The following is a 27,018-nucleotide window of genomic DNA, read 5'->3' on the forward strand; positions in this document are numbered from 1 at the left end:
TTATAGTTGTTTTTTATTTGATGAAGTTGAAGAGGTCGATTGAGGTTAAGAACACAGCTCTCTGTATTGCTGTTGGCTCTTCCTGTTGCGTGATTTTGGAGTGAGCTTCCCGCAGTGCGGTCATGGACAGCGTAGTGAAGGAATTGATTGTGTTGCAGGTGATCTACGCTCTGATTGTCCCCCGGGTTGAAGACGTGGACAGAAGCAGAGAGGAAAGCATCGGCAGCTTCAGTTCTGGGAATTCGGGCATCTTCTCTGGCAAGAACGGCAACAGCACTTTGTCTATGGGGAACAGTAGTGGCAGTGTTAGTTCCTCCTCTTCGAGTGGCCTGAATCTCTCTGACAACAGGATGATCAGCAGCAACATCAAGTTGTCGCTGGTCAAATTGACGAACGAGATCCAAAACAGTCTGCTGATCAACCAGCTGATGGATATTAGCAAGGAGGCCAAGTTGAACATTAAGGACATTTTGACAATAATCAAGGACTTGTTCCCCCTGCAGAGGACAATTCTCGTTGACGGACAGCTTAGCTTCCATAATTTGAAGGTCAAGGATTTAAAGAGCCAGATAGTGTTCAAGTACGAAGAGTTCAAGAGGCGACAGTGTGCCACAATCGAGGCACTGGACGACCGGATCCTCGAGCTGAGGAAAGTCGCGTCGCTGGACACAAGAAATGCACCTCACACAACACCGTCTCCGACGAACTCCACGCAGCAGCAACAACAGCACGCACATTCGTTTAGTTCCCCGTTGCTTCCTGGATCGGCCGCCTCATCTGCATCGCAAAGACCGGCGCAGGCGGTCAACAAGGACCCGAAGAGAGAAAAGCTGTTACAGCTGTACAGGGACACTGTGCTGAACAAACTGCAAGCAAAGACGAAGATCCTCGATAAGTTGTACCTGTCCTTGAATTACACGGAGATGGACAAGATCGTGTACCACTTGATCGAGCTAGAGAAGATCAAGAAGACTACACCCGTGAGCGTGCACCACTTGCAATTGATCCTGCAGAAGAGCGTCACGGACGGCATAATGTCGCACCCGACGGGGGACACTACTTGGGAAACCGCACGACAACTACAACTGGAGCTCGACGACACAGTCCAGTTCATGAGAAGGGCCCTGGAGTGATCCCACGAGCTGCCATAGCTGGGGCCCTGCCCCAGAACCAAACACGCCTGCTGCTACCCAAAGGGGAAACGTCAAAACATGGAAGCCGTAACACAAAAAAGCGACGAATTTCAAAATTTGATAAACTTTTGTGGGAGCGAGGGCTCAGGGAAGGGTTGGTTTGTTTGTTGGTTGATCCTGCACTTACGAGTCCCGTGTACTGGCTGACCAAGTGTGTTATTCTTTCTAGGTTGCTAGATTTCTTTCCCTTTTTTTAGCTGGTTACAAAAGTATCTCCTGGTGGTGCGAGATGAGTGGTAAACCTTATTCGTTCAAACGTTGGAAAAAAGTGGAACTGTTGGATTTGACAAACAAGTTGAAGCTAGGGGATATTCCTACTAGTGTCAAGAAAGATGAACTGATTGAGCTTGTTGAGAACCACCTTTATTCCATGGAGGGGAGACTCGACGGGCTAGAGTACCCTGAGTTGAAAGCATTTTACGATATCTACCCCTTTGAAAGTAGTATGACAGATGACACTGAGGCGGCTGGTGATGTCAAATTGGAGTCCGATTTGAACTCGAAGATGTTGGACTCAGGGGTAAACTCTGAGGGGGACGCGGATGGGGACGTGGATGCCATGGACGGTATGTCCGAGGTCACGTCCTCTTCCAACAACTTGGATACGGACACGAAAAACTACAACAACTTGTATTTTGGAGCCGACGGTACTGGAGAACAGGAAAGTGGATTCCAATTCAAGTTGCACGAATGTTTCACTGATATTGTGGGTAAAACAAAGGAGTACAACGAAAACGTCCAGGATTTCTTATCCGATTTGTCGACAATAACGTTCCTTTTCTACCTGGTAGAATTTGGGTTTCTGCTATGTAATACTATCGACAACACCTCATTTGTTGAATACTCTGATCTGTTCACGACTATTGCCCTGTGGTGGCTCCTTTACGTTATAATCCCCGTTTTCACAAGCTACTACTTCAATTTTGTGCGCTACGACTTCGATATTCAGTTTGACCCAATGACGCTTAACATCATGAAGGCCTTTGTCTCTTTGGTGGTTTTGAATTTGAAGAAAGCGGAAAAGCAACTGTCCTTCTTTGAATTAGGAATATCCAAGAAAGATTGTGTATTGCAGCATCTAAACTTGATCGACGGTGCGCTAGGTCAATTACCGTTGATCTGTGCAATCGCTGGGTGTGTGCTAGCAATCTACGTGCTATGAAGGCAGTTTTTTAGAGCATGGGATCGAATAAGAGTCCGATTTGTCACACTCCTATAGGGGTGTCTACGCTTTCTTCTGGTTTCCTGCTCCTTGTTTGAATTTCTTTCTTCTTGGTCCCCACATTCCACGCCTATGGACTCCGGAGCAGTTAGACTTTTTTTGTTACCGACGTTTTTGTTATATCTCGTTGTAAATCTGACATGCGTCCATAGATTCATAATAATTGATGTATTAGTAGTACTGTTTTATCTAAGAAAATATTTCCTTTGGTTTAGCTTCAAGTACAGATCGAGCCTGTGTATCCGAGAAGTTTCTTGCCAGATCTGAGTTGGGAGGCAACGGATTCCTATGTAAGACTACGTACTCAACAACACGTACGACTTTTTCACGAGTTCCAATGATGGTGAAAATTGTTGAGCCCAAGAAATATCGGTGGTGTTGTAGCCCCTCACCCTTGTAAGGGTAGTGCTTAATAACTAGCTATGGTAAAGTCATGATCTGAGTTCACTAACTCTTGATTGTTAAGTGTATTCACATGCGGGTCTCTAAAAAGCAAATCAGTGTTTTGCCAGGACTACCAGCAGCCATTTCGTGAGAGGCATAATCTGGTATGAAGTTAATATAGACTAAGACACTGCCCATTTTGTGATACTAGTAACAATGCCCTGCTATCAGACTTTGATACTAATTAGAAGTCCTCCTCATGACTTCTGTGTAACTCTGACAGACAATAAAATAAAACTGTGAGTCAAAACTTGGGGGGTAATCATTAGATATCTCTGAGTTTAGGTACTCACTTGTGTGTTATGTATCAAACCAAGGTTTTACGTTCTTTTCGGGTTCGGACTTACAAAGCTATAGTAATTTATTTAATGAGTTGCGCATTATTATCCATTTAAATGTTTTTGAATAGGACTTGGTTATTAGAAGTACACAAAAAACTGGGAGAATAAAATGTAACTGTATTCCTGTTTTCAACTTGTGACTCACTACTGTATGTATGTATAGGTGTAGTGAATAACCCCCGTACATGCTTAAGTTACCTTATCCCGAACGCATATAAACTTACAATGTATTTGCTCCAAAATCTTACAAGATAATTTTCTGAATGCCAGATAAGCACACCACTGTCACAATTGCTACAATTAGGTACATCATGAACGTAATTTATTTGTTTTTTCTTTCTTGCTAAACTTTGCAATGACCGACTTTAACTCTTACATCAGTAAACTGGTCTCAAAAAACTTTGCAGTAACTCTGGCTATTCATCTGTTCACCGAATTGATGTTAGGATGCATAATCTTCTGTTAAAGAACTATGGAAGTCTTACACTCATAATCAAGTAAATTGCCCCTTTGTATTCCATGTACAGCTCAAACCAGAGCGTTTAACGGTAACTTCGCCTTTCCGGGACCATCGTCCTGGTATAATTGTAAGGTCATCTAGACCAACCACAGCTACTGGACTCAACACAGGAGGGGTCTACAGATAATAAGGGTTATGGTGGCACTAAGTATATGGAACGGTTCAATTCGCTTGGCCCATCTTTTCTCGGTTTCGTACCTTATTGGTCACAAAAGAAGGGGTAGGGTTACTTCTAGAAATAGACTGACAGTGGCATCCACTATGCCATAACAATGCATGAGCCTTGATTCCCACTATTATTCTATGAGAGGGTACGGTATACCAACGGCTTAGCTGATGGATATGCCTCATTAAGGGTTTATTTCCTCTTTTAGAAAAAGGTCCTTAATAGCTGCATAACAATAGCTCCACGACTGCTTAACGACTGACAGTTCAGCGTCCGATAGAAGACCCATGAATAGTCACTGTCGCAGGTTCCGCATTGACTGCTATGATTGTGTCATAATTGTGTCGTTTAGGACCGGTTCAGCTTGCAGTGAGTAGACTATTGTGTTTTCCATTTTTGCTATTATTTGCGAATAAACGTACGATAATCAGGGTCCATTGTGAATACTCAGAAGCATGTATTGTGTACCGGTTGCAAAGCGGGAACGTACTGGAGTGTTCTGAATTGGGTCAGTTAAAGTGGTGAGATTATAGCGGTCTGCTATTATTTGCTGAAAAATCGTACGATGATCAGGGTCCTCATTGCCGAGTGACATGGCGCCCCCTCTTTTACTCGTGCTTGTAATAGTTCAAAATATTTTGTATAAGAGGGCAGGCTATTTCTGACATCCCTCATCCAGTCCATACATCTTCTCATCTTTCTTCCCTATCCTCAAGTATTCATTACCAGCGAGTACCAAAATCAACTAAACAGCAGTTACAATAATGAGATTCACTAATATAATTCAAGGTCTACTTGTCCTGTCTGGACTACAAGCGGTTCAAGGCAAATGGTACAGGCCAAAGCAGCACATAAGAGACTCCTACCAAGAAGCTATCTCTAATATGCTGGATAAATTGGCACCTTATTCCACTGGTGAATTTAGGGATGAGGTTGCCAACATCACAGCACAAAGTTCCGAGGTTCTGAAAACTTATGGAGACTTTGTGTTTCCTCTCCCAATTGTGGAGGGAATCCTGGCCAACAAGATGAAACTATTAGAGGCCCATCCTGAGAATGTTACAACAATCTTGAATAACATCCAAGATGGGCTTCAGTTTGCCATCGAAACAACTCCAGACTTTTACCTGGAGAAAGTTAAAGAGTACATAAAGGGTAAATTAAAACTACATGAACTTCTGCCCTCAGACTACTTTGAAAGTGGAGAGTTAGAAGAAATTGGCTCTCCGATGGAGTTTTTAACATTGGCAAGGACGCCAAGGCACCCGAGACTGGAATCGTTTCTCAGGGGACTCATAGCAGTGATGGCCCTGTTAGGCGGGGCAATGGCGCTGTGCGGGTCACTGGGGAAATACCAGTGCAAGATGATTTTAATGGTCACGGCATTGACAATTCTAGTTTGGTCCTTACACCTTCGCAGAGAGTTTGGTGTGTAGCTTGTAAATATTTACGTACATCCTTGGCGTGTTCTGTACCTCATATATTCCTTAGATAGAAATACCCCCCTGCATTTACAAAACTGACTGTTCACACATTGTACTTACAACAGTACGTGTGTAAGCAATAAGTAATGGGTAGCAAAGATTCCACTGTCCTTTGGCCTCTGTCTCTAGCTCTTTCAGGTAGAGATTACATGGTTCATTCTAAAAACTTTCTGATTCTGACAGTATGGACCTATCCAAGATAAGCTACAGAGTTGTTGGCTGCGTTATTACTTTATTGTATGTGCCTTACTAGGACATGAGGGCGTAGCACCGAACAGGTTACGTAGGTTGAACTAACTGCAAGCAATTTACTATCCTTACCTGTAGAAAGTAGAAAGAAACTGGAAAGAGATTTCTTTTGAACTAAACCAAACATCTCCAATTTTGTATTTGAATTACATAGAGCTGAAGAATACACCGCGGAAAGCCCCATATATTAGGAGCTGCTATTTCGCACTATTTTGTTTTCAAGCGGTTAAACATTTTTGTGTCACAAAAAGCTGACTTTTCAAAAATATTAAGGCATTTTTTAAGAGTTCACAAACATATTCAACTCTTAAGAACGCTTCCCTTCACTTCCCTTCCAGTATTACTTCTATTTTTTAAACATATCACCACCCGTACTACCCAGAAATCACAGTGCGACACACCTCAAAATTATTTATGAAGTTTACCTCAGTTTTTAAGCAGACCAAAGAAGCCGTCAAAGAACGGTTTGTTAACCTGGCCAAGAAGGAAAAGAAAGAAGTTTTTAAACTGGACGTTTCATTTTATGTCCGTCCAACAGGCTGTAATATCTGTAATGGAATCATTCCACATTGTTGTTGTGACTTGCTACAAAAAGTGAACAGTGGTGACATAGAAGCTGATGAGAACCTTATTGCCTATCTGCATGAGCAGGAATTGATCAGATGTAGCATACTTGAACAACAAGAGAGAGAAAGCTGCGAAACTATCACGAACGACAGTGAAGAGGTAATGAGTATTCAATCTTCCATGAATTGGAGGTACAACTCGGAAACTTCCTCAAGTGTTGAATCTCCGGTCACTGCCACGATCAACCCATTATACGTTGTACCGTTGATTCCGGAGGTCTCTTCAAAAAAAGAATTGATGAACGAGCGATTGAAACGCTCTGTTGAAAAGACCCTGAACAAATCTGTTAATCGCCTCTCCGTAAACGTCAAGACCCATGAACCATTTATCGTTATGCCAACCGCCTCAGTAGTCCCTACAATTAACTTTGACCCAACAGTCATGTCAAGCCCAAGCGCAAAAGCTCACATACCCAACGAGCAAGTAACCGCAAAAAAAGAGCCTACCACCAGCCCCAACTTGGTGTGCGAGCTCCCAGTATCACCGGAGCAACAGCAGCTGTGGGGTCAGAGTTCAGAAAGCTACAGAAAAGGTAAGGACAAGAACGGCAGCAACGATAAAATGGACAAAACGCATACACCCAAAATTCTAACGAAATCGGAGTTGAGTTACTGGCAGAAGGCAAGCAACCTTGCAAGGCTTGAATACACAAAGTGCAGAGAGATAGTAACTGATCTTAAGATTGGTTGTGAAGAGTATCGCAAAAAAAACTCTAACAAGACAACAACTAGAGCTAAAGCTAGTGCAAAAGTCAAGGGACTGTTCAAAAAGGTTTTACACTGTAAGTTTCCTGCCAAGGGTGCTACATCTTCCAAACACAACCCTGGTGAAGTGCAATGTTGTGGCTTTAATGGGCTGGCAACTGCAATGGTCAGATACGAAGATGCATTGGCACGCGAGAAGAATACATGCCGCAAATACAAGCGTTCCCTTCACAATTCCGTCTGGTTCGACGAGCTTATAAGACAAAACATTAATGCGAACCAGCACGACAGCAATGCGTCAGATGTTATCAAGACCGAGCTTAACGGTGTGACAGAGCGAATGTATAACGAAATGGCTCTGATCATGAAGTGTCAAAAGAACAACCTCACCGTGATGGTCAGGTTGGGCAAGTGTATCAACTACGGATACGGTTTAAAACTGGAATACGAAAGTACCACGGATCCGGTTGAGCGGGAAAAGCTCGCAGTGCATTGCCAGGTGTACAATGACAAGGTAGCCAAACACTTTCACCAACATCTGGATAACTTGGAGAAACTGCAGAAGGATTACAAAGATGAGGTGGTCTGTTTCTCTCGGCTCATCGGACAGAAGGCGGGACTCTACCGCCGCATGTATGAATCGGACTGCCGCTCTCACCTGAAAGTTAAAATGAAAGAAGAGGTTGCCTGGGTACAGTGTTTGTACGTCAGACCCTAAACGGCACGTTTCACATCAGCTTGTGAACTAGGCAACATAATTGCCCGCTCTCTAAAGCATTGCATAAACTGGCGCATTACCGGCACCATGACCATTATACTAATATTCGAATAGCTTATCAAAAATACTCGCAATTTTAATTAGCCCTCGTATAGCTTCTCCTTCGTACCATCTACAGGATTTGGGAGTCGTCTATTAAATAATCACTAGTGTTATTCCTAACCTTGTGAAAGATACCACTTTCAATAGACAGTTTTGTTGCAAATGACTCAAACGACGAAAATCTCCCGTCACCGCTAAAGTCAAGTTTACGTCAATAAAAGAAATACTCATAGCTTGGTATGAGATTATTAACCTGACTGGACACGATTAGGTAGACTTGGAAAAGCTCCTTTCCATTTACAATAACCCAAAATAATGTCGAGAACGTCGAATAGCGGGAACAAAGCAAATTCACTGCTCCCGGCATAATAAGGCATATCAAAGTGTACTCTCTATTCCTATAAAAATGACAGCGAATTGCTCTTTGTCAAAGATATGTATATTTCTAGTGAATATACAGAAGCTCTCCCACAGACACAATTGTGCATTAGTTTGCTCGCTTGATTCTTTTATCGGCTACTGGGAAAAGTAAGGGACTTCCTTCGTCAGCATAATGGATGTGGGTGTTTACACACATCTTATCTAACTACTTGGAAAAAACTGTCATAGAATAAGTACAATAAAATGGTACATTGAAACTACTGCCTGATCCCTACTTTAAAGCTGTTACAGAGCAGGTTTAGCTCAACGTTATATATGTGTCATAGTTTCTAGTATACTACTGCTGCCGTTTTCTGAGTTTATATTAAAATTTTAGGCTAATGGTATAAAAAAAATGTTTCTATAAAAGCTGTTTCAACTAAGTACCAATAGCCCACCCTTGAATATGCTAAATGTATTCAAGCTACAACGTTTAGCAGCAGACCGGAAGATCTGTTACTAGAAGCGAGGATGCCATATAAGATGCACCCAATACCGGGTAAATTGTCCGGTACCGTTGTGGGTTTCTCGAAAATGAATTTTGATGAAAAATTGAAACTGTTACGACCACAATGGGACAGCAGTAAAGCCCCTCCCCACACCCTTCTCCTTCTATCTACTAGTGCACCCTACTGTTCAATAAGTGTAATATAGGAGGAGTATGCCGCAGCATTCACAGTTTATTGATTTTGGTGTAGAGCTAGAATTGAAGGATGGGAAGAAGATTATTGGTAAGATCAGTAAGGCATCAACAAAAGGGCTATCGCTATACGACGTTGAGTTCGGTGATGGTACCTTGTCTCCATCCTTTAAAGTGAGAGCATCAAGACTGAAGGACCTACGGGTTCTTAGTGTTGCAAACAAAAAGAACAACGGTAACGGTCCGAACATCAATAACAACAACAATAACGCAACGAGAAAGAACAAGAATGGCAGTGGCCAGAATAATGTGCATGTGAATGGCAATACGATAGAGTGGCAAGGTGATGACGTTAAGATGATCAAAGAGCAAGAAGATTTTGATTTCCAAGGTAACTTGAATATGTTCAACAAAAAGGATGTCTTTGCCAAACTGAGAGAGCAGGACGAAATTGACCCATCGAATAGACTAGTTTCACACAATAGGAAACAAAGTGGGACTTCCTCTCCTTTCAAGGAAAAGTATGATATTGATGAGATGGTTATTCCAAATGCCAAGGATGATTCTTGGAATAAAATCACTGGGCAGAAGCCTGAAGGGAAGCAGTATGACAACGTTAAAAGTGGTTCCGAATCAGAAAAGGCTACTGAAGAGTATGACTCAGACGTTGAGTCGGACTCTCCCGACACACAATTGGAACATTTGCCAGTCACAAACTCCATAAATATAACACATCTCCTTCATTCAGCCGTTGAGGGCGACGAGAAGAGTAAAAGCCAGGAAGAACTACTATCAAAATTGCAAAAAATGATTATCAGTCAAACAAGTCAAAATAGCAAGACACCTCGGTCTATGCCATTCAACCTCACGCTTAAAAATAAGAAAACCAAACAATCGATTCCAATGGCCACACCGGTTCAACTTCTGGAGATGGAAAGGTTAGCACAGGAGAATTTTGACATTTCAATCAACTCTCTCAACGATATTTTTGCGTTGAATTCATCATACTTTATCAAACAGAAACTGGGAGGTGGTTTGAGATTGACCTCGGGAAACTCTAATCCGGAACCGCTAGTGGTCATATTCGCATGCGATTCAAACAGATCGGGCTTGAAGGCACTGACTTTAGGTAGATTCCTTTGTCAGAATCTACAAGTGCGTGTAATCACTCTGTTCACTAGTGCAAACACATATCACCAGAACGAGAAGACTAGTAACCGTGGCAGTCGTAGCAACCGTGTCAAGGGAAGCAACAGCGATGACAATTCGGATGATGACGATGCTGCTATCAAGAGAAGTACAGACATGTTTGTTAAATGCGGTGGGAAAGTGGTCAACTCATTGGCAGCACTAGACAACATTTTAAAGAAGCTGAACAGTCCGATCGAATTGATCGTTGATGCTATGCAAGGGTTCGACTGTAATTTAATTGACTTTGATAATAACCAAAGAAGAATCACGGATATGGTAACATGGTGTAACGACATGATAGCGAGAAGGAATATAAAGATTGTTTCTATTGATATCCCATCTGGGTACGATGGTGGCTCAGGGTTACAAAACTTTACTGTGGCTCTGAATAGGGTGGACTACATATTGTGTTCGTACACCTGGCCATTGACCAGCCTCCACGCTTTGAAGAACGTCATCAAGTGTCAGGAGACGGAAGAAACAGTTATCATGGTGGACTGTGGGTTCCCAAAGAACGTCTACCTGCAAAGAAACTCCCTACGCAAATTCCACAACGTCGACACATTTGTGAACCGTGGATCCATCGCTTTGACTTTGTAATATGTACACTAAAAAGAATACTGTAATTTTTTTTTTCCTCACCTTCGAAATGTTACGAGTTACCAGCTTGATCGACTGCTTCCGAGACCAGTCTGTCAGTCGGAACCACAACAGTACCACCCATGTAGCCATCGAGTGTGTACCTTGATCGCCTGTTTTTTGAGCACGTGACAAGGGGAAGCTAAGAAAAATTTTCGAAATTTTCGGAAAAAAAAAAGTTAAAAATTTGTTTTATCCAATTTGTACAAGAGACAAGGGTGTGAACCTTGGACGACCCAAATTTGTATCGTTTCTTCAGTACCTTTTGGGGATAGTAGACTAGGCGCCCTCTTTCACTAGGTTGGTGACTTTTATTGATTTGTGCGGCATCTAATTGGGACAGATAAGTGCCTTTACGGTCTTCGTTTTTTGTTGTTGTTGTTTTTTAGTGGTTTCTTTTGCAATTGATAGGGGAAACAAGGCAGTGCACTTGACTAGATAAGTGGCACGAAAGCATCAAGTACTTTACAAGGAAGAACGTTTGGCGTTTTTATTATTGGTGGGGTTTTGAAGAAGTAATTTGTAATATTTACCGTGAACAGAAACGCGTTGAAACCAGATAGGTTTATCGCTTGTTAAGGTATAGGAAAAAAAGGGGATTACCATGGGTTCGTGTTGTAGTTGCTTCAAGGAACCTGCTACAGGGTCTTTATCCTCAGGCTCACATGTGGGTGGTGTTGGCGATTCTGGCGAGGACTCCAATATCATGCCGATAGCGGATAATGAAAGAGAAGCCGTTACGTCTTTACTGGGTTACCTAGAAGATAAGGACAACTTGGATTTCTACTCCGGTGGGCCGTTAAAGTCGTTGACCACTTTAGTTTACTCCGATAATTTGAACCTACAGAGAAGTGCAGCTTTGGCGTTTGCAGAGATTACTGAAAAGTACGTGAAACAAGTTTCCAGGGACGTGTTAGAGCCAATCCTTATTTTATTGCAGAGTAACGACCCTCAGATTCAAGTTGCTGCCTGCGCTGCTTTAGGAAATCTTGCGGTGAACAATGAGAACAAACTACTGATTGTGGAAATGGGTGGGTTGGAGCCCTTAATCAACCAAATGCTGGGAGATAACGTTGAAGTGCAGTGCAATGCAGTTGGCTGCATCACCAACTTGGCTACAAGAGATGATAATAAACACAAGATTGCTACTTCTGGCGCACTGGTTCCCTTAACCAAACTAGCCAAGTCGAAACATATTAGAGTACAAAGAAACGCAACGGGTGCATTATTGAACATGACGCATTCCGAGGAAAACAGACGGGAATTGGTCAATGCTGGCGCTGTTCCAGCACTCGTTTCTCTACTATCCTCACCCGATCCTGATGTGCAGTATTACTGTACCACAGCGCTCTCGAACATCGCAGTTGATGAATCGAATAGGCAGAAACTGTCGCATACGGAACCAAGGTTGGTTTCGAAATTGGTGACCCTTATGGATTCACCATCCTCAAGAGTCAAGTGTCAGGCCACACTAGCTTTAAGGAATTTAGCTTCAGATACCAGCTACCAATTGGAAATTGTAAGGGCCGGCGGACTACCCCATTTGGTAAAACTAATCAAGAGTGATTCGATTCCCCTGGTACTAGCCAGCGTTGCTTGTATCAGAAATATATCGATCCACCCACTTAATGAGGGGTTGATAGTCGATGCAGGGTTTTTGAAACCTTTGGTACAGTTATTAGATTACAAGGATTCGGAGGAAATTCAGTGCCACGCTGTATCTACCCTAAGAAATCTAGCTGCCTCTTCCGAGAAGAACCGCAAAGAGTTTTTTGAGAGTGGTGCCGTTGAGAAATGTAAAGAGCTGGCCTTGAACTCTCCAATCAGTGTTCAAAGTGAAATATCGGCATGTTTTGCTATCCTTGCCTTGGCCGATGTATCAAAGCTAGACCTATTGAACGCGAACATCCTCGATGCGTTGATTCCAATGACTCTTTCGCCTAACCAAGAAGTTTCAGGAAACTCTGCTGCTGCATTGGCCAATTTATGTTCTAGGATCAGTAACTACACGAAAGTTATTGAGTGTTGGACACAACCAAGCTATGGTATCCGCGGGTTCCTAATCAGATTTTTACAAAGCGACTACGCAACTTTTGAACACATCGCTTTGTGGACCATTCTGCAACTATTGGAGAGCCATAATGTCAAAGTCTTAGAGTTGGTTAAGAAAGAGGACCAATTAATTGCTGACGTCAAAAAGATGGCTACAATCACTAACGAGAGGCTACAAAGGCCTGGTATCGATGTAACAGGCCATGGAAATAGCAACGGTGCTAATGCTACTACGAATAATGGAGGCCAGGGTTCATATGACGAGGCCTCTGCGAACAACGAGGAGATGGGTGGAAACTCGAGAGCTTCAGACTCCGCCGAAGATGCAAGTTTGGAATTGTATAATATTACCCAGCAAATTTTAGAGTTTCTAAACTAATATATATCTAACAAATCAACAACTAAACATGAGGTATCTACCATCCCACAGCAAAAGGTAACCATTAGTTGTACACACTATGTGAAGTATATTGGGTTCCCTTTTTACTTTCTGGAACGTGTTGAACAAGTATTGCACAGCAAATCTACATGGAATGAATAAATAACAGCTAATGAAACATTAGAATATATATTTGGAAGAGCAATGCAAGTAAATATGCATATTGCTTCAAGTACTCAACGAGTGAATCTTTTTCAGGACGACTTCCAAGTCCTCATTTGATAGCTTATCAGAGTTGATACCATGACACACAATGTTATGTTCGGAAAGACTTCCCCAATCCATTTGAATATCTCCTCCAGTAAGGTATATTATATCCGTAATGAAGCAATCCCATTTCAAGTTTTTCAAAGTTGAAGCGACAATGCCTCTAGTCTGCCTGTAATTCATCACGGCTCTAGTCATCGACTCTACCACCATTTTGACATAATGGTACGCGTCATGACCAAAAGTTTCCCGGTCATACTTGTTGTTGATTATAAGGATTTTATGCTTCTTGGGGCAGTCTAAGATCGTGCTGGCAATGTTCCCCAGTATAATGATTGGCATAAGACTCGTCATCAGAGAGCCGATGGAGTACACTATCATGTCTGCTTCCTTAATCTTGGACACGGCCCTTGAGTTACCTAATGGTTTGATCTCTTCTCCGTACGGGTTGATGTAGAGAATTCTTCTGATTGGTGCTGGCAACATTTCATCAGAATCACACTTATCGAAATGCAGTTGCGAGTTTTTCAACTCCGGTAAGATATAAATTGGGTTAGCGTACTCTTCCTCCTCTTCCGTTTCTGCGCCCCCTTGCTCTTCCACCATGGAGTTTTCTGCAGATGGTCCAATGGCAATGGTGCCGCCCTTATTCATGCCGTCCATGTAGTTAGACCCGGCATTAAGAGAGTTTTCGAACAAGTCCTGTTCTTCGTTCATCAAAGTTCCGTGTCTAGATGCGGCACGATTGACGGAAGGTTTTGAAGGATGAGAGATTTGCGACTGTCCTGTTATGACGTCGCCGTTGGTCAGCAATGCGGAGATGTGATGCGTGTGACTTGTGTTGATGCAGGGGATGACGTTTACCTTTGGATTACACCTCCCAATCCTCATCATCAACTCGATGGATGCGTCAAGGCTACCCAAGAACAACCTGGCTCCAGTCAAAAACAGGTTACCGATCGAGGCCTTCTCAAACTTGAACCTGTTGGCGTAACTCTTTGATTTTTTAAGTAGCTCCGAGTTTATGTGGATAATAAAGGCTCTACACATCTCTTTGACCTCTTGGGGGACCGCTTTCCATACCTGGTGTGTCCCCTCCACTATTTCATTCCACTCCCTTTTAGCCTCGTGACAGTCTTCCGACAACCTGTACCCAAAGACAATGACCAGTTTCTCGTCCTCCAAGAGGCGTACAATTCTGGATCTGATATCACCAATAGCGGGACCGCCCAGGACCCTTAATATCTCGCTCGTGGACCCACCATTATCCGAGATAGGTAAAACGTACGTCAGTTCATGACCTTTAGAGACTGTCAAATTGTAGAAACTGGGAGTCAACGAGTTTGTAGCAGTGCCGCCCGAAAATACGACTAAGTTCATATTATGAGTGGAGAATGCGGGAAGGAATGTGTATATGCAAAGTAAACGTTTCTTGCTCTTGTTTTCACTACTAGTACTCCTATTCTTGCTCGAGCTCCTGGCAAATATCCCACTTTGATGTTTTCCTGTGTTCTCCCCGTTTCTTGTTGCAGTGTCTAGGCGATAGTAATCAATATTTCCCGCTGTAACCAATTATTTATACGAAAAGCAGAGAAGAGGATATGAAATGTACACGTTACCTATACTCTGTAAAGTGCTACGAGTTACTACGTGTCACCTGCAAGAGAAGAGGCAGGCCCGGAACACTGCCGTCCGTCAAAAGTAGTAAACAACAAGGAACAGCGAGATCGGTTCCACAAAAAATGTCTTGAAAAAAAGTGCCACGAGTTGCAGCGAGAGATGGAAGCGAAGATGGTGAAGACGTGTTCACAGCGGGGGGAANAACGTGGCGCGGCGCTCCCACGCTGGAGTACCAGACGGTAGCTTTGAGCCTATCGGAGAGGGGTACATGGGAAAGGGCAGAGACCCAACTGCTCAAGTAACAACACGATGACTCGATGACACAAATTCTCGACACGTTTTGCGACAGAACAAAGAAAAAAACTGAACAAATCTGAGTTTTCCTTCGAGAAAAGAAGAAAAAGCATTCTCGACGTTGCGTTTGACAACTCTCACTGTTTCTCTCGCTGGTTGCTGCTTGGATAACAGAACAGCAGGATCAGACACTCACGCAAAAATAATGGTCAAAGCAGTTATCTTCACCGATTTCGACGGGACCGTCACATGGCAGGACTCTAACGATTACCTAACCGACACAGAGGGTTTTGGTAAGGAGGAGAGATTGAGGATTTTTGAAGGTGTTCTTGACGGGACAACCACTTTCAGAGATGGGTTCGAGCGCATGATTAACTCGATTAAAACCCCATTGCCAGAGAACTTGCAGATTTTGGAGAAACATATCCAATTAGATCCAGGTTTCAAGAAAACTTTTGAGTGGGCACAGGAAAACGGTGTCCCCCTGATCGTCGTTTCCAGTGGTATGAACCCGATCATCAAGCATCTTTTGACCTCGATGGTCGGCGAGGACTCCATTGATAAAATTGATATCATCGCCAACGACGTCGAGTTGGACGCGGACCAGAAGATGAAGATCATTTACAGGGACGACACACCATTCGGACACGACAAATCGCAGTCCATCAACAAGTACAAAGCTGAGTTCGAGAAGGACTTGAAGGACAACGAGGAGAGACCCGTCTACTTCTACTGCGGTGACGGTATCTCTGATTTGAGCGCCGCCAAAGAGTGCGACTTGCTGTTTGCCAAAAGAGGCAAAGACCTCGTCACATTCTGTAGGAGACAGAACGTCCCATACCACGAGTTCGACACTTTCAGCGATATCCTGGAAAACATGCAATTTGTTCTCAAAGGTGAAAAGACCGTCAAAGAATTGATGCAAAATTGAGAGAAATCATAGTACCAGTGATATTATCACGTTGGTTCCCACCAGTATAGATGTTGATACGTATATAAGTGCCCTCCCCTCTTTATAAGTTGAATCGAACAGACGTTAAGTACAACTTTAATATTGACGGAGTGGTGGGGAAATAAGAGATATAGAAAAAAAGGCAGACTTCAAGAAAAGTCTGATATTTAAAGGGTTCCCTCTTTTAACATAGGAATACTCCAACTAACACGTTTCTTGTCTGTTCGTGATGCAGCACGAGACCGTTTGCCACGTCAATAATGGGATTCAAAAGGGTGAAGGTTAAAAATGCGGTGGTCGAGATGGACGGTGACGAAATGGCGAGGGTGATGTGGCATCTGATCAAGAAACAGCTGGTGTTGCCCTATTTGGATATCGAGATAAAGTACTTCGACCTTGCCATTCAAGTGAGGGATAAAACGGAGGACCAAATCACGGTCGATTCTGCACGGGCAGCTTTGAAGCACAAAGTAGCAGTGAAGTGTGCTACTATCACTCCCGATGAGGCACGGATGAAGGAATTCCATCTGAAAAAGATGTGGAAATCGCCCAACGGAACCATTAGAAACATACTGCAGGGTACTGTGTTCAGAGAGCCTATTGTGATTCCTTGCGTCCCCAGGTTGATACCAAATTGGGATAAGCCTATTATCATAGGCAGACATGCATTTGGCGACCAGTATAAGGCAACAGACTTGAAGATACCAGGTCCTGGGAAGATGTCGTTGGTATTTCAACCAAAACATAATCCAGGGGAGAAGAAAGAGTGGGAAGTCTTTGACTTTCCCAAGAATGGCGGTGTGACAATGGCTATGTATAACACCACAGGCTCAATAGAGAGTTTTGCTAAATCGTCCTTTGAACTTGCCTTGAAGAGGAAACTCCCCCTGTTTTTTGCAACTAAGAACACAATTCTGAAGGAGTACGATGGGCTCTTCAAAGATATATTCGAAAAGCTTTACAAGGACCATTATAAAACGAAATTTGAGGAATTGGGGATCACATTTGAACATCGTTTGATTGATGACATGGTTGCCCAGATGCTGAAATCCAACGGTGGATTCATTCTCTCGCTGAAAAACTATGATGGCGACGTCCAATCGGATATAGTCGCACAAGGGTTCGGGTCTCTTGGTTTGATGACCTCCATGTTGGTTACTCCAGATGACAGTGTGTTTGAGAGTGAAGCTGCGCACGGCACTGTGACTAGGCATTTTAGAAAGTACCAGAAAGGTGAAGAAACATCCACGAATTCTACTGCGTCAATATTTGCTTGGTCAAGAGGCCTACTTCAAAGGGGTAAACTCGATGGGAACCAGAATTTAATGCGATTCGCTCAGTGTTTGGAGAGATCCACCATTGATACAGTTCAAATTGATCGGATAATGACGAAAGATATCGCGCTCGCACTGGGGAGAACGGACAGAGCAGCGTACGTGACCACAGAACAGTTTATTGACGCCGTAAAGAACCGCTTGAACAGGACACTTCAGAATTGGGAAGGTCAAAAAACCGGTCGTGACTCAAAGCTATAACTCCTCCCCCCACTGAAGATTACGCTTGGAAAAGAATAGAAATATTAAGAGGTTATTATACACAAAAGGTCTATATATACTGTGTTATGTTCCTTCCACTTTGTGTTTCTTTACATTAGTCGGACTTCATGGTACGAGGGAAATTGCATGCACTTTTCTTTTTAGTTTTATTTATGATCATTCACAGTGGGCGTACAATGGACGAGCTATCCCAATCTCAATTGTAAACTACCCTCAATACGGTATGCTTTTTCTCACTTAGAAATTCGCGGCGATGGCTTGTCTTTGCGCATCGTTCAGCGAAATTGGATAGTCGATCTTGAAACGCACAACCAAGTCACCCCTTTGGGAGGGCATCTTAGGCATTGGCATACCTTGACCTGGGTACCTGGACGTCTCTGTGGGTTGCACGGGTGAGCTTCTCGATAGGGGCAAAGTTCTACCATCTATTGTTTGAATAGTCTTGGAGAACCCCAGTAGAGACTCCTTGAATGTGAGAGGGAGGGTGTACTCTAGGTCATCGCCGTTTCTCTTGTACAGTGGATGTGTCTTCTCTTGGATGACGAATTGTAGTGTCTTTCTACCCCCAGTACGTGGGTTGTAATCACCGTGGTTCTTATAAGTAACCTTTGTACCTGCCTTCCAGCCCGCTTTCAATTGAATGTCAATTTGAACTTTTTCTTGAGCACCGCCTGGACCCTTTCTACCGACTTTGAACGATTTCTTTTTACCTTCAAAAAGATCCTCCAGGGAGACGGGCAAATGTACTTGAACAACCTCCTCCTGTGGTGGTGGTGAAGCGGAGGTAGATCTGAATCCACCTGGCATACCACCGCCCATACCACCAGGCATACCACCAGGCATTCCACCGGGCATGCCACCACCCATACCGCCTGGCATCCCCCCGAAACTACTGTATGAGCTGGTGCCCGCACCACCTGATGGGAAACTCTGGAAGGAGTACCCACCGTCGTCCCCAAATGGCGAGGCACCACCACCGGCACCTCCACCGAAGAATTGAGAGAATATGTTGAAGGCATCCTCGTTAGAGAACGAGTGTGCAAAACCGGCACCACCACCTGGCGCACCGCCGGCACCGGGTCCTCCGGCACCAAACGATGGACCACCTTGTCTGGCAGCCTCCAGCCCGTACTGGTCATAAATCTCTCTCTTCTGCTTATCATTCAGAATCTCAAAGGCCTCAGAGATCTCTTTGAACTTCTCAGTGTCACCAGTGGGTTTATCTGGATGGTATTTCAAGGCAGACTTCCTGTAACCCTTTTTCAACTCCTGCTCGTTCGCGGTAGGAGATACTCCTAAAAGATCATAAAGTTTCGTCTCTTTGACCATGTTCTCTTCTTTAGTTTCTTGCTGTAAACTTATCTATTAACAGAGTTGTGTAGATACCAAAGGGAAACTAATCACAATTACAATCACAATCCCTCTATATATATATGTCGACTGAGGAATGTGCAAGAAAAAAAGAGAATCAAGATGTACAAGAACTACAATTACCAACCCCCGTCTCAAGTAGAAGATCCCTTCGGGAACCCCCCAAACACCGCTGGCTAACAGTCCCAACTTCTGATGTTCTTCTCAAATGCTTTAAATATCAAGAAAACGAGAGAAAAAGACGGAACTTGAACCCGTTTTCTAGAAAGTTCGAGAAAATGCAGTTTTGAATGAAAAGTTGATATTTTGCAGAGGCAGAGGTTTACCAGCTGATACTGTCAGATTGAGCTCGGGCAGGCCTGGGATTGTAGGAGGGCGGCTATTCAGATACTTCGGTAGGGTCTGTTGTCGCTTCGATGTCCGTCATACTGGTTTCTGCCGGGTATGACCACACGATCAGGTTTTGGGAGGCGCTCACTGGGGTCTGTTCGAGGACGATCCAGCATTCTGACTCGCAGGTTAACCGGTTGGAGATCACCAACGATAAGAAACTGTTGGCGGCCGCGGGTCACCAGAACGTGAGGTTGTATGATATACGTACCACGAATCCGAACCCTGTGGCGTCGTTTGAAGGGCACAAGGGGAACGTCACGTCGCTGTCCTTCCAACAGGACAACAAGTGGATGGTTTCTTCGAGTGAGGACGGAACGATTAAAGTGTGGGACGTTAGGTCGCCGTCGATCCCGAGAAACTACAAACACAACGCCCCGGTCAACGAAGTGGTCATCCATCCGAACCAGGGAGAACTGATCTCGTGCGATAGGGACGGTAATATCCGTATCTGGGACCTCGGTGAGAACCAGTGCACGCACCAATTGACTCCAGAAGACGATATACCGTTGCAATCTATATCTGTGGCCAGTGATGGGTCCATGTTGGTTGCGGCCAATACAAAAGGGAACTGTTTTGTGTGGGAAATGCCAAACCACACGGATGCGTCCAATTTGAAACCCGTGACCAAGTTTAAAGCGCACAACGACTACATTACGAGGATACTTCTCTCCTCGGACGTGAAACATTTGGCAACGTGCTCTGCAGACCATACAACAAGGGTTTGGTCCATTGATAACAACTTCAAGCTCGAGTCAACTTTGGACGGCCATCAGAGGTGGGTCTGGGATTGTGCGTTTAGTGCCGATAGTGCATACCTCGTGACAGCGTCATCAGATCATTACGTCAGACTATGGGATCTGTCCACGAGGGAAGTTGTAAGACAGTATGGTGGTCACCACAAGGGTGTTGTTTGCGTTGCATTAAACGACGTGTGATTCTTGTTTGGTCATTTTTAGCAGTCACAAGAGAGGAAACCTAGTTGAAAGGATATCCTAGATTCCTATGTTGCTACAGTTGCTGTCGGTCTTGTACGTGCAAGCTACCATACGGCCCTTCAAATTACAAGTACAATGGATATTTTGGTAGAAACGACCCCCCATATTGTTACATACTGATTGGTACGGGTTTCTAATGGTTTAGATACTGGGGATTGGAGGACAAGAAGGGAAGCACTTTGGTTTACTACAGATATTAACAAAGCGATACCTGTATAGTTTTCGGTCATGGCAGCAATACATTGACTTAGTGAATAGACAGGCAATGTATGCAGCTATGTCAGAGCAGTTCTCTCCCCAAGAAAGAAACCAACTCGCACCATGGCGTTGTCTTGCAATTCACTACTTAAATGGGAGACAGCAACTCTAAAGTACAAGAACATGTTGGGTAGATCATTTAATTATAACAATGGTAGATGGCTACGGTATACTCTTTTCTTGAAACTACATTCACAGAAATGTCAATTGTGTACTGAAGGGCCGATATAAGTTCGACTAGCTCACTGCCAAACACTCAAGGGGTATTGTATAAAGATCCGCTATCAAAACTTCAGCGGGCTTAGAACAGCAAATTATTTAGATCCAAGGATGTGAGCAACCGTTTCGAAGTCTTCACTATGCCACAACCTACCATACAGCATTTTTCTATTATTGCTGTTGTTTTTTTCTGAAACTTTTGTTCGATTGTTTGCGAGTTAGAGTCTTCGATCTTGGACATAGCAGTCAACTAGTCAGCAAGTCAATTGGCTTCCCCCAATAGAGTCCAATTGGCACAGTTAAATAATGGCGCTCAACGGGTTTCTTGTCTCGCTGCTCAGCGGAGTTGCCTCGGGTATCTCTACAGATCTCGTGTTCTTCCCGATTGATACCTTAAAAACAAGACTACAAGCAAAAGGTGGATTCTTTGCCAATGGTGGTTGCCACAACATATACAGAGGGGTGGGCAGTGCCATTGTGGCGTCTGCACCAAGTGCTTCTCTTTTTTTCGTGACCTACGACTCAATGAAGATATACTCCAGGCCATTCTTCGAAAGGCACATACGTTCTGAACAAGGTGCCGACACGGCGATCCACATGTTTTCATCGTCCATGGGGGAAATAGCTGCGTGTACAGTGAGGGTACCAGCAGAAGTCATTAAACAAAAAACGCAAACAGGGTACACGAACTCCTCATACTTAACTTTGAAGCAAATCTTGAAGAACCAAAATGGTGAAGGACTGAGAAGAAATCTGTACAGAGGTTGGTCGACCACTTTGATTAGAGAGATCCCATTTACATGCATACAGTTCCCCTTATATGAATATCTGAAGAAGAAATGGTCCCAGATGGGTGCTCAGGACGAACGATTACCGCCTTGGAAAGGTGCTCTCTGCGGTTCAGTGGCAGGCGGTGTAGCTGCTGCGTTGACCACACCACTCGATTTCATAAAGACTAGACTAATGCTAAACTCCAAAACCATACCCGCGACCCAAATAATCAGCACTATTTGGAAGGAGGAAGGTGGGGCGGTCTTCCTCAGTGGGATAGGACCCAGAACTTTGTGGATAAGTGCCGGTGGGGCCATATTTCTAGGTGTCTACGAGACAGTAAAATACATTCTAGTATCGTAATTGTGCGGATAACCTTGTAGATTATAGAAGTTCGATATGCATTATACAGCCATATGTACACTAATTCCCCAGACGTGCATGACACTACCCAGTTTTTTTCAGTCCTTTCTCGAGCGACACTCTATCTCTACGCGGACGTTCGGTACATTGTCCCGTTTCGAGGGAAAATTGTGAAGAAAAAAAAACGATGGAAAAATGAAATAAAAACAGTGTACCTTTTACGAAGAACGTCAATTCCAGCAGGAAAGACTCCATTGCTAATTGCTACTCCGGTTACCTCCCAAAGGCCCAAGATGTCTGGTTTTGACGATAGTACAGAAAATGTATGTTAATCTTATTGCTTTATGCGATTGTTTGTTTGTTTTTTCAGCTCTTAACTACAAATATTACATGCAAATCCATTTGTTCGCGAGGTGAAGTTGTCGTTATAGTAAACCATGTTTGGGGGAAATGTTTTTTAGAATGATGATGGCTCTTATTATGTTTTATCATTTAACACAGGAACATCCGTGCTCTTCCCAGAAAAAAAATAGCGGCGTTAATAGTGCGATAACTGGAACTACCCCAATTCCACAAATTCAACTTCCCCTCAACTCTGTGCGATGCTGTGCTCGTTAATAATGTTAACTTGTTTTACTAATCTTACCTTTATTTTGGCCTGTTGCACACGCTGTGCCCACATTTGTTTAATAATAGAAGGATAATCAACGTAACAGATCGAGATCACCAGTACGTCGCCAACATGACGCGGCAGGTGATTATAGTGAACAAAGAGACTATCGCGAATTCCGTCAAAGAAACGACTATCGAGACAACGGGACGTACGAAAGAAGAAATGACGGTTACGGCCGAAACAGGGGTCCACGTCCCAACACCACCGATGGTGGATTTCGCGGAGGCCGAGGGCGTTACGGCAACAGATATGATGATGAATACCAAGGAGGGGGTAGGTTTGATTCGGCAGCATCTGAAAGGGCACCCAGGAGTAGGTATAACCATGCTAAAGGTGATTACGGTCCTGTGTTGGCCCGGGAGCTAGACAGCACTTACGAAGAAAAGGTAAATAGAAACTATAGCAAGAGCGTCTTCGTTGGGAATCTCACTTACGAATCTACGCCGGAGGATCTCAGGGATTTTTTCTCACAAGTAGGGGATGTTGTCAGAGCAGATATTATCACCTCACGGGGTCATCACAGGGGCATGGGTACTGTAGAATTTACAAATTCTGAAGATGTCGATGAGGCAATCCGTCAATTTGACGGTTCGCTATTTATGGAACGTCCCATATTTGTAAGACAAGATAACCCACCCCCAGATTCAGGGCGTAGCAGAGCACCTCCACAAAGAGAGGACAGAAAGCAACGAGCGTTGAATGATAAGCCCGTCTATCAGGTTACAGTGAAAAATTTACCTCATTCGATAAACTGGCAGGCTTTGAAAGATATGTTCAAAGAGTGTGGACGAGTACTCAGGGCCGATGTTGAAAAAAACAGTGAGAGATATTCAAATGGGTCAGGGAAAGTCACATTCAGTAATTATGAGGACATGAAACGGTCGCTTGACAAATACAACGGCTTCAGAATCGAGGGGAACGTTTTGGAGGTGTCTGAGGTAGGGAAGACCTCGGCGAACAGCACGCCAACTGCTGAAAAGGTCGAACCAGTTGACAAATTCCCGGAAGGGTTTGTCGCTGGAGGAGAGCGGAATAATTACATTTTCTGTAGTAACCTTCCCGCCCCCACTACAAAGGGTGATTTATATGACTTGTTTGAAATTATTGGGAAGGTAAACAGAGCAGAATTGCTATATGATGCGGACAAGAACCCAACAGGCGTGGCAATCATTGAATATCAAAGCATTGACGATGCAGATGTTTGCATTGAAAGATTAGACAAGTACACCTATGGTGGTTGCGATCTTGAAATATCATATGCCAAGAAAGCAGACTCTTGATGTATAGATACGTATGAATATATGTACCCTTATGTATCCACCATCATCATCCCCCTATATATCTCAGATATATCTATATGCATGTATAGTAATTTTTTTACCTACTCAAAGGGATCATGGGTACCTGGCAAGGAATTTATCTGGTCCCCCAGCTACAAGGTATTCCTAGTACTTCATTGCTCAAGACAAAGGCCGGAGAGTTTCGCGGATCCAAGGAATATTGCGGGGAGAGATTGATAATAAAAAAAAAATAGGAATAAAAAAACCAGCCCCAAAAATGCCGATATTTAATAAACTCAAGAGGATTTACTCGGCTAGAGGTGGCATCTCGCTGATCGCAAGCGGGTTACATAGAGGGAAATCGCTGAACAACTCTCTCCAAATGCTTAGCATCTTTCATCTGAAACTAGCCTTTTGGCTGGCCACAGTGCTCGGAGTCGGATATTTTGTGTACATCAAAAGAGATCAATTAGGTATGCTTTCATCTCATCTGTTTTAGGACTTGCTCCCTTTTTATTTTATACTAACAAACTTTCAGCCTTTGAATGTCGAGAGATCAAAACGAGGATAGGTAAGCTGTTCGGGCGTAGAATTGCTTTAAACGATTCGTTCGCAGAAGATGTAGAAAGTGGGTTTCATTCACAGAACTTTGATATTCGTTCTGAGAACGGTGAAGATTCAAGGTCGGGCCTAGATAACGCAGCCAAGGCCGAGATTAGACGCATAATGAATAATGAAAATCTAACATTTGACAAGGCGAGATTGCGATACACAGAGCGCCAGTTTGGTAAAAATTTGATTGCACCCGACGGAACACCATTAGACCCCAAAGCGGTCACATTTTCAAAGTAGAAGACAGTCCTTTCATTCAGGATCCACAATCTCATGGTTTAATCGAGGTATTCTGTGCCGAGGGGGCGGTAGGAAGTGGTGGTATATATAAATTACTTTATGTACAGGAATATATATGCGGATAATAATCACAGTCTGCTAAGGAAAGCTTTAGGTGTTCTATGAATGATGTCGATTTTCTGAGTGCTGTAGTTGAACCGTTTGATGGCAACGGTTTTTTTACCCTTTTGTTCTATAACAGAGTCTGGGGTCTCTGGAAAGATTGGTTTTAAAAACATTCTTCTGAAACGGACCTCTTCTGCCAAAGTTAGGTATTGGTCGGCATTTTCAAACAGTTTAAACAGTTCCTTGCAGTCCTTTTCGTCCAACAATGTCTTAGACTTCTCCTTCAATTTTTGAAGTAATTGACTCCGTAACTCTGCCCTACGTTCTTCTGAAATGAATCCACACAATTTATTTTTGTTGGTAAATGAGAATGTTTTGTCTACATTTTCACACACCTCCTTGATATCGTTCAGTTTACCCTCGGGTACCTTGCTGTTTGGTTCTTGAAGTTGGGCATTAATGTCTAAACAATGTCTAGCATAAAATTGGGCATCCTTTATAGCAAACCCATTACGAATACATCTCTTTAACCGAACTAGATAGCTCGATGCAATCTCTTCCTGGTGAGCGGGCAGATCCATCTTTTCTTGGACAAGTTTCTTATAATCCTCCTTCAGTTCTTTTCTCTTGAGTTCACGCTGTTGTTGAGCAGCAAGAATAGAGTCTTTCGATAAAAATGTTTTCCGTGGGAGCGATTGTTCCTCCTTTTCCGCTGCCCTTCTGTTATCCAATAATGTGTGCCCAAAACGTCTCGGAAGTGGATCAAAATGAGGTGTGGGCAGCTTCGCTTCCTTCCCTAAAGCAATACCAATGAACTTCTTCTGTGGGTGAAATGGATTCAAATAATACCTTACAAAACCAGGTTCTAACGCAAAGATTGTATGGTCTTTACCAATACCCACATGCTCACCAGGGTAGAACTTTGTACCACGTTGCCGCATCAGGATTTCCCCCGCATTAACTTGTTGCCCTTCGTACTTCTTGGGACCTAGTCTTCTACCAGCAGAGTCCTTCATAGAAGTCCTAGAACCGGCAGCCCTTTTTGTAGCAAACCGAACCTGAGTAATAAGAACACCCTTGTGTTTCCCTACGAAACTAGCACAACTGCTCAACATTGTATAGGTTCTCCTACTTCAACTGGATGCTCTTTCAAAATTGGAATACACTATATCTTATGGTTGTATCTCACTTCCGTTTGCCTCGAAGCAACGATGTGTACGGCTAAGTGGTGAAGTGTGGTAAAGTACGAGTTTCGAGGATTTAATCACAACATCAAAATATTAAAAAAATCTTTGAGAAAAAAAGAAGACTTGAAGATGCTTCGCGGTTTTGCTTTTTTTGGTGAAATCAAGCACAAGCCAATTGTTATGACTCTCAGAGTAATTGGTAGAGCTTATGAACCCCTGTAAACTACGCGTGTATAACTATGAAAAGATCTTTCAGCAAGTTGTTAAGTCGAGATTCCCGCAGGTTTTTCTGCACTATATGGCAGACAGGTTGAATAGATGAATATGACATAACCGTTTCCTCAGTATGTCAATGAGATAAAACTGACTTGCTGTACCGTCCATGTTCCTGATTATCACTTGGTTTTGTTTAGTATTGAGCGATTGTGAGAAGGAAAAAAAGCTTTGGTTATCGACTTTTAAGTTATTCCTTATAATTTACCTAAACAACCCAATAAAGTGTCAAATCAGAGATATATTTCTCTTGTCTCCACTGATGCAAAAACCTATTTCTTAGAGACTGCTATATAAGAAACGGTTTTATGCAAAGGGTTGTTGTCGAGGTAATCTTCTTGCAGGTTTACACAACACGCTATGTACCTTTAATAGAACTGAGCTTGCAAGTAACGGCTGCAGGGACTCTACTGGTTCCTACATCAGCAGCCGGTTGGGACTGTTGGGTTGTTCCAACCCAATAGGCATATCTGATGCTTCATAGAGTGACGTATCCGT

At 43.4% G+C, this 27,018-nt stretch overlaps 15 protein-coding genes across 15 annotated transcripts; 12 read left to right on the forward strand and 3 right to left on the reverse strand.

Annotated features, from left to right (window-relative positions):
- Positions 1–122: 122 nt before the first annotated feature.
- On the forward strand, positions 123–1,133 carry EAF5 (Eaf5p; the record flags this gene model as incomplete). The annotated part of the gene is made up of 1 exon (XM_022609421.1): positions 123–1,133. The coding sequence occupies one exon, from the start codon at positions 123–125 to the stop codon at positions 1,131–1,133; it is 1,011 nt and encodes a 336-aa protein (XP_022465819.1).
- Positions 1,134–1,422: 289 nt separating this feature from the next.
- Positions 1,423–2,355, forward strand: GTT3 (Gtt3p; the record flags this gene model as incomplete). The annotated part of the gene is made up of 1 exon (XM_022609422.1): positions 1,423–2,355. One exon carries the CDS (start codon positions 1,423–1,425, stop codon positions 2,353–2,355), a length of 933 nt encoding a protein of 310 aa, XP_022465820.1.
- Positions 2,356–4,650: 2,295 nt separating this feature from the next.
- On the forward strand, positions 4,651–5,322 carry KNAG0H01615 (uncharacterized protein; the record flags this gene model as incomplete). The annotated part of the gene is made up of 1 exon (XM_022609423.1): positions 4,651–5,322. One exon carries the CDS (start codon positions 4,651–4,653, stop codon positions 5,320–5,322), a length of 672 nt encoding a protein of 223 aa, XP_022465821.1.
- A 711-nt stretch (positions 5,323–6,033) lies between these two features.
- KNAG0H01620 (uncharacterized protein) lies at positions 6,034–7,668 on the forward strand (the record flags this gene model as incomplete). Its single annotated transcript, XM_022609424.1, has 1 exon — positions 6,034–7,668. One exon carries the CDS (start codon positions 6,034–6,036, stop codon positions 7,666–7,668), a length of 1,635 nt encoding a protein of 544 aa, XP_022465822.1.
- Positions 7,669–8,851: 1,183 nt separating this feature from the next.
- Positions 8,852–10,621, forward strand: EDC3 (Edc3p; the record flags this gene model as incomplete). Its single annotated transcript, XM_022609425.1, has 1 exon — positions 8,852–10,621. The coding sequence occupies one exon, from the start codon at positions 8,852–8,854 to the stop codon at positions 10,619–10,621; it is 1,770 nt and encodes a 589-aa protein (XP_022465823.1).
- A 643-nt stretch (positions 10,622–11,264) lies between these two features.
- On the forward strand, positions 11,265–13,091 carry VAC8 (protein anchor VAC8; the record flags this gene model as incomplete). Its single annotated transcript, XM_022609426.1, has 1 exon — positions 11,265–13,091. One exon carries the CDS (start codon positions 11,265–11,267, stop codon positions 13,089–13,091), a length of 1,827 nt encoding a protein of 608 aa, XP_022465824.1.
- A 228-nt stretch (positions 13,092–13,319) lies between these two features.
- On the reverse strand, positions 13,320–14,738 carry KNAG0H01650 (uncharacterized protein; the record flags this gene model as incomplete). Its single annotated transcript, XM_022609427.1, has 1 exon — positions 13,320–14,738. One exon carries the CDS (start codon positions 14,736–14,738, stop codon positions 13,320–13,322), a length of 1,419 nt encoding a protein of 472 aa, XP_022465825.1.
- Positions 14,739–15,477: 739 nt separating this feature from the next.
- PYP1 (putative phosphoric monoester hydrolase) lies at positions 15,478–16,203 on the forward strand (the record flags this gene model as incomplete). The annotated part of the gene is made up of 1 exon (XM_022609428.1): positions 15,478–16,203. The coding sequence occupies one exon, from the start codon at positions 15,478–15,480 to the stop codon at positions 16,201–16,203; it is 726 nt and encodes a 241-aa protein (XP_022465826.1).
- A 281-nt stretch (positions 16,204–16,484) lies between these two features.
- Positions 16,485–17,759, forward strand: IDP3 (isocitrate dehydrogenase (NADP(+)) IDP3; the record flags this gene model as incomplete). Its single annotated transcript, XM_022609430.1, has 1 exon — positions 16,485–17,759. One exon carries the CDS (start codon positions 16,485–16,487, stop codon positions 17,757–17,759), a length of 1,275 nt encoding a protein of 424 aa, XP_022465827.1.
- A 258-nt stretch (positions 17,760–18,017) lies between these two features.
- SIS1 (type II HSP40 co-chaperone SIS1) lies at positions 18,018–19,109 on the reverse strand (the record flags this gene model as incomplete). Its single annotated transcript, XM_022609431.1, has 1 exon — positions 18,018–19,109. One exon carries the CDS (start codon positions 19,107–19,109, stop codon positions 18,018–18,020), a length of 1,092 nt encoding a protein of 363 aa, XP_022465828.1.
- A 458-nt stretch (positions 19,110–19,567) lies between these two features.
- On the forward strand, positions 19,568–20,479 carry LST8 (TOR complex subunit LST8; the record flags this gene model as incomplete). The annotated part of the gene is made up of 1 exon (XM_022609432.1): positions 19,568–20,479. The coding sequence occupies one exon, from the start codon at positions 19,568–19,570 to the stop codon at positions 20,477–20,479; it is 912 nt and encodes a 303-aa protein (XP_022465829.1).
- Positions 20,480–21,322: 843 nt separating this feature from the next.
- PET8 (Pet8p) lies at positions 21,323–22,150 on the forward strand (the record flags this gene model as incomplete). The annotated part of the gene is made up of 1 exon (XM_022609433.1): positions 21,323–22,150. One exon carries the CDS (start codon positions 21,323–21,325, stop codon positions 22,148–22,150), a length of 828 nt encoding a protein of 275 aa, XP_022465830.1.
- A 293-nt stretch (positions 22,151–22,443) lies between these two features.
- On the forward strand, positions 22,444–24,103 carry HRB1 (mRNA-binding protein; the record flags this gene model as incomplete). Its single annotated transcript, XM_022609434.1, has 2 exons — positions 22,444–22,473; positions 22,850–24,103. 2 exons carry the CDS (start codon positions 22,444–22,446, stop codon positions 24,101–24,103), a joined length of 1,284 nt encoding a protein of 427 aa, XP_022465831.1.
- A 277-nt stretch (positions 24,104–24,380) lies between these two features.
- Positions 24,381–24,955, forward strand: KNAG0H01720 (uncharacterized protein; the record flags this gene model as incomplete). The annotated part of the gene is made up of 2 exons (XM_022609435.1): positions 24,381–24,576; positions 24,642–24,955. 2 exons carry the CDS (start codon positions 24,381–24,383, stop codon positions 24,953–24,955), a joined length of 510 nt encoding a protein of 169 aa, XP_022465832.1.
- A 128-nt stretch (positions 24,956–25,083) lies between these two features.
- Positions 25,084–26,175, reverse strand: MRP7 (mitochondrial 54S ribosomal protein bL27m; the record flags this gene model as incomplete). The annotated part of the gene is made up of 1 exon (XM_022609436.1): positions 25,084–26,175. The coding sequence occupies one exon, from the start codon at positions 26,173–26,175 to the stop codon at positions 25,084–25,086; it is 1,092 nt and encodes a 363-aa protein (XP_022465833.1).
- Positions 26,176–27,018: the final 843 nt, after the last annotated feature.

This window comes from Huiozyma naganishii, chromosome 8, assembly GCF_000348985.1.
Source record: "Huiozyma naganishii CBS 8797 chromosome 8, complete genome".
Lineage (NCBI taxonomy): Eukaryota > Fungi > Ascomycota > Saccharomycetes > Saccharomycetales > Saccharomycetaceae > Huiozyma > Huiozyma naganishii.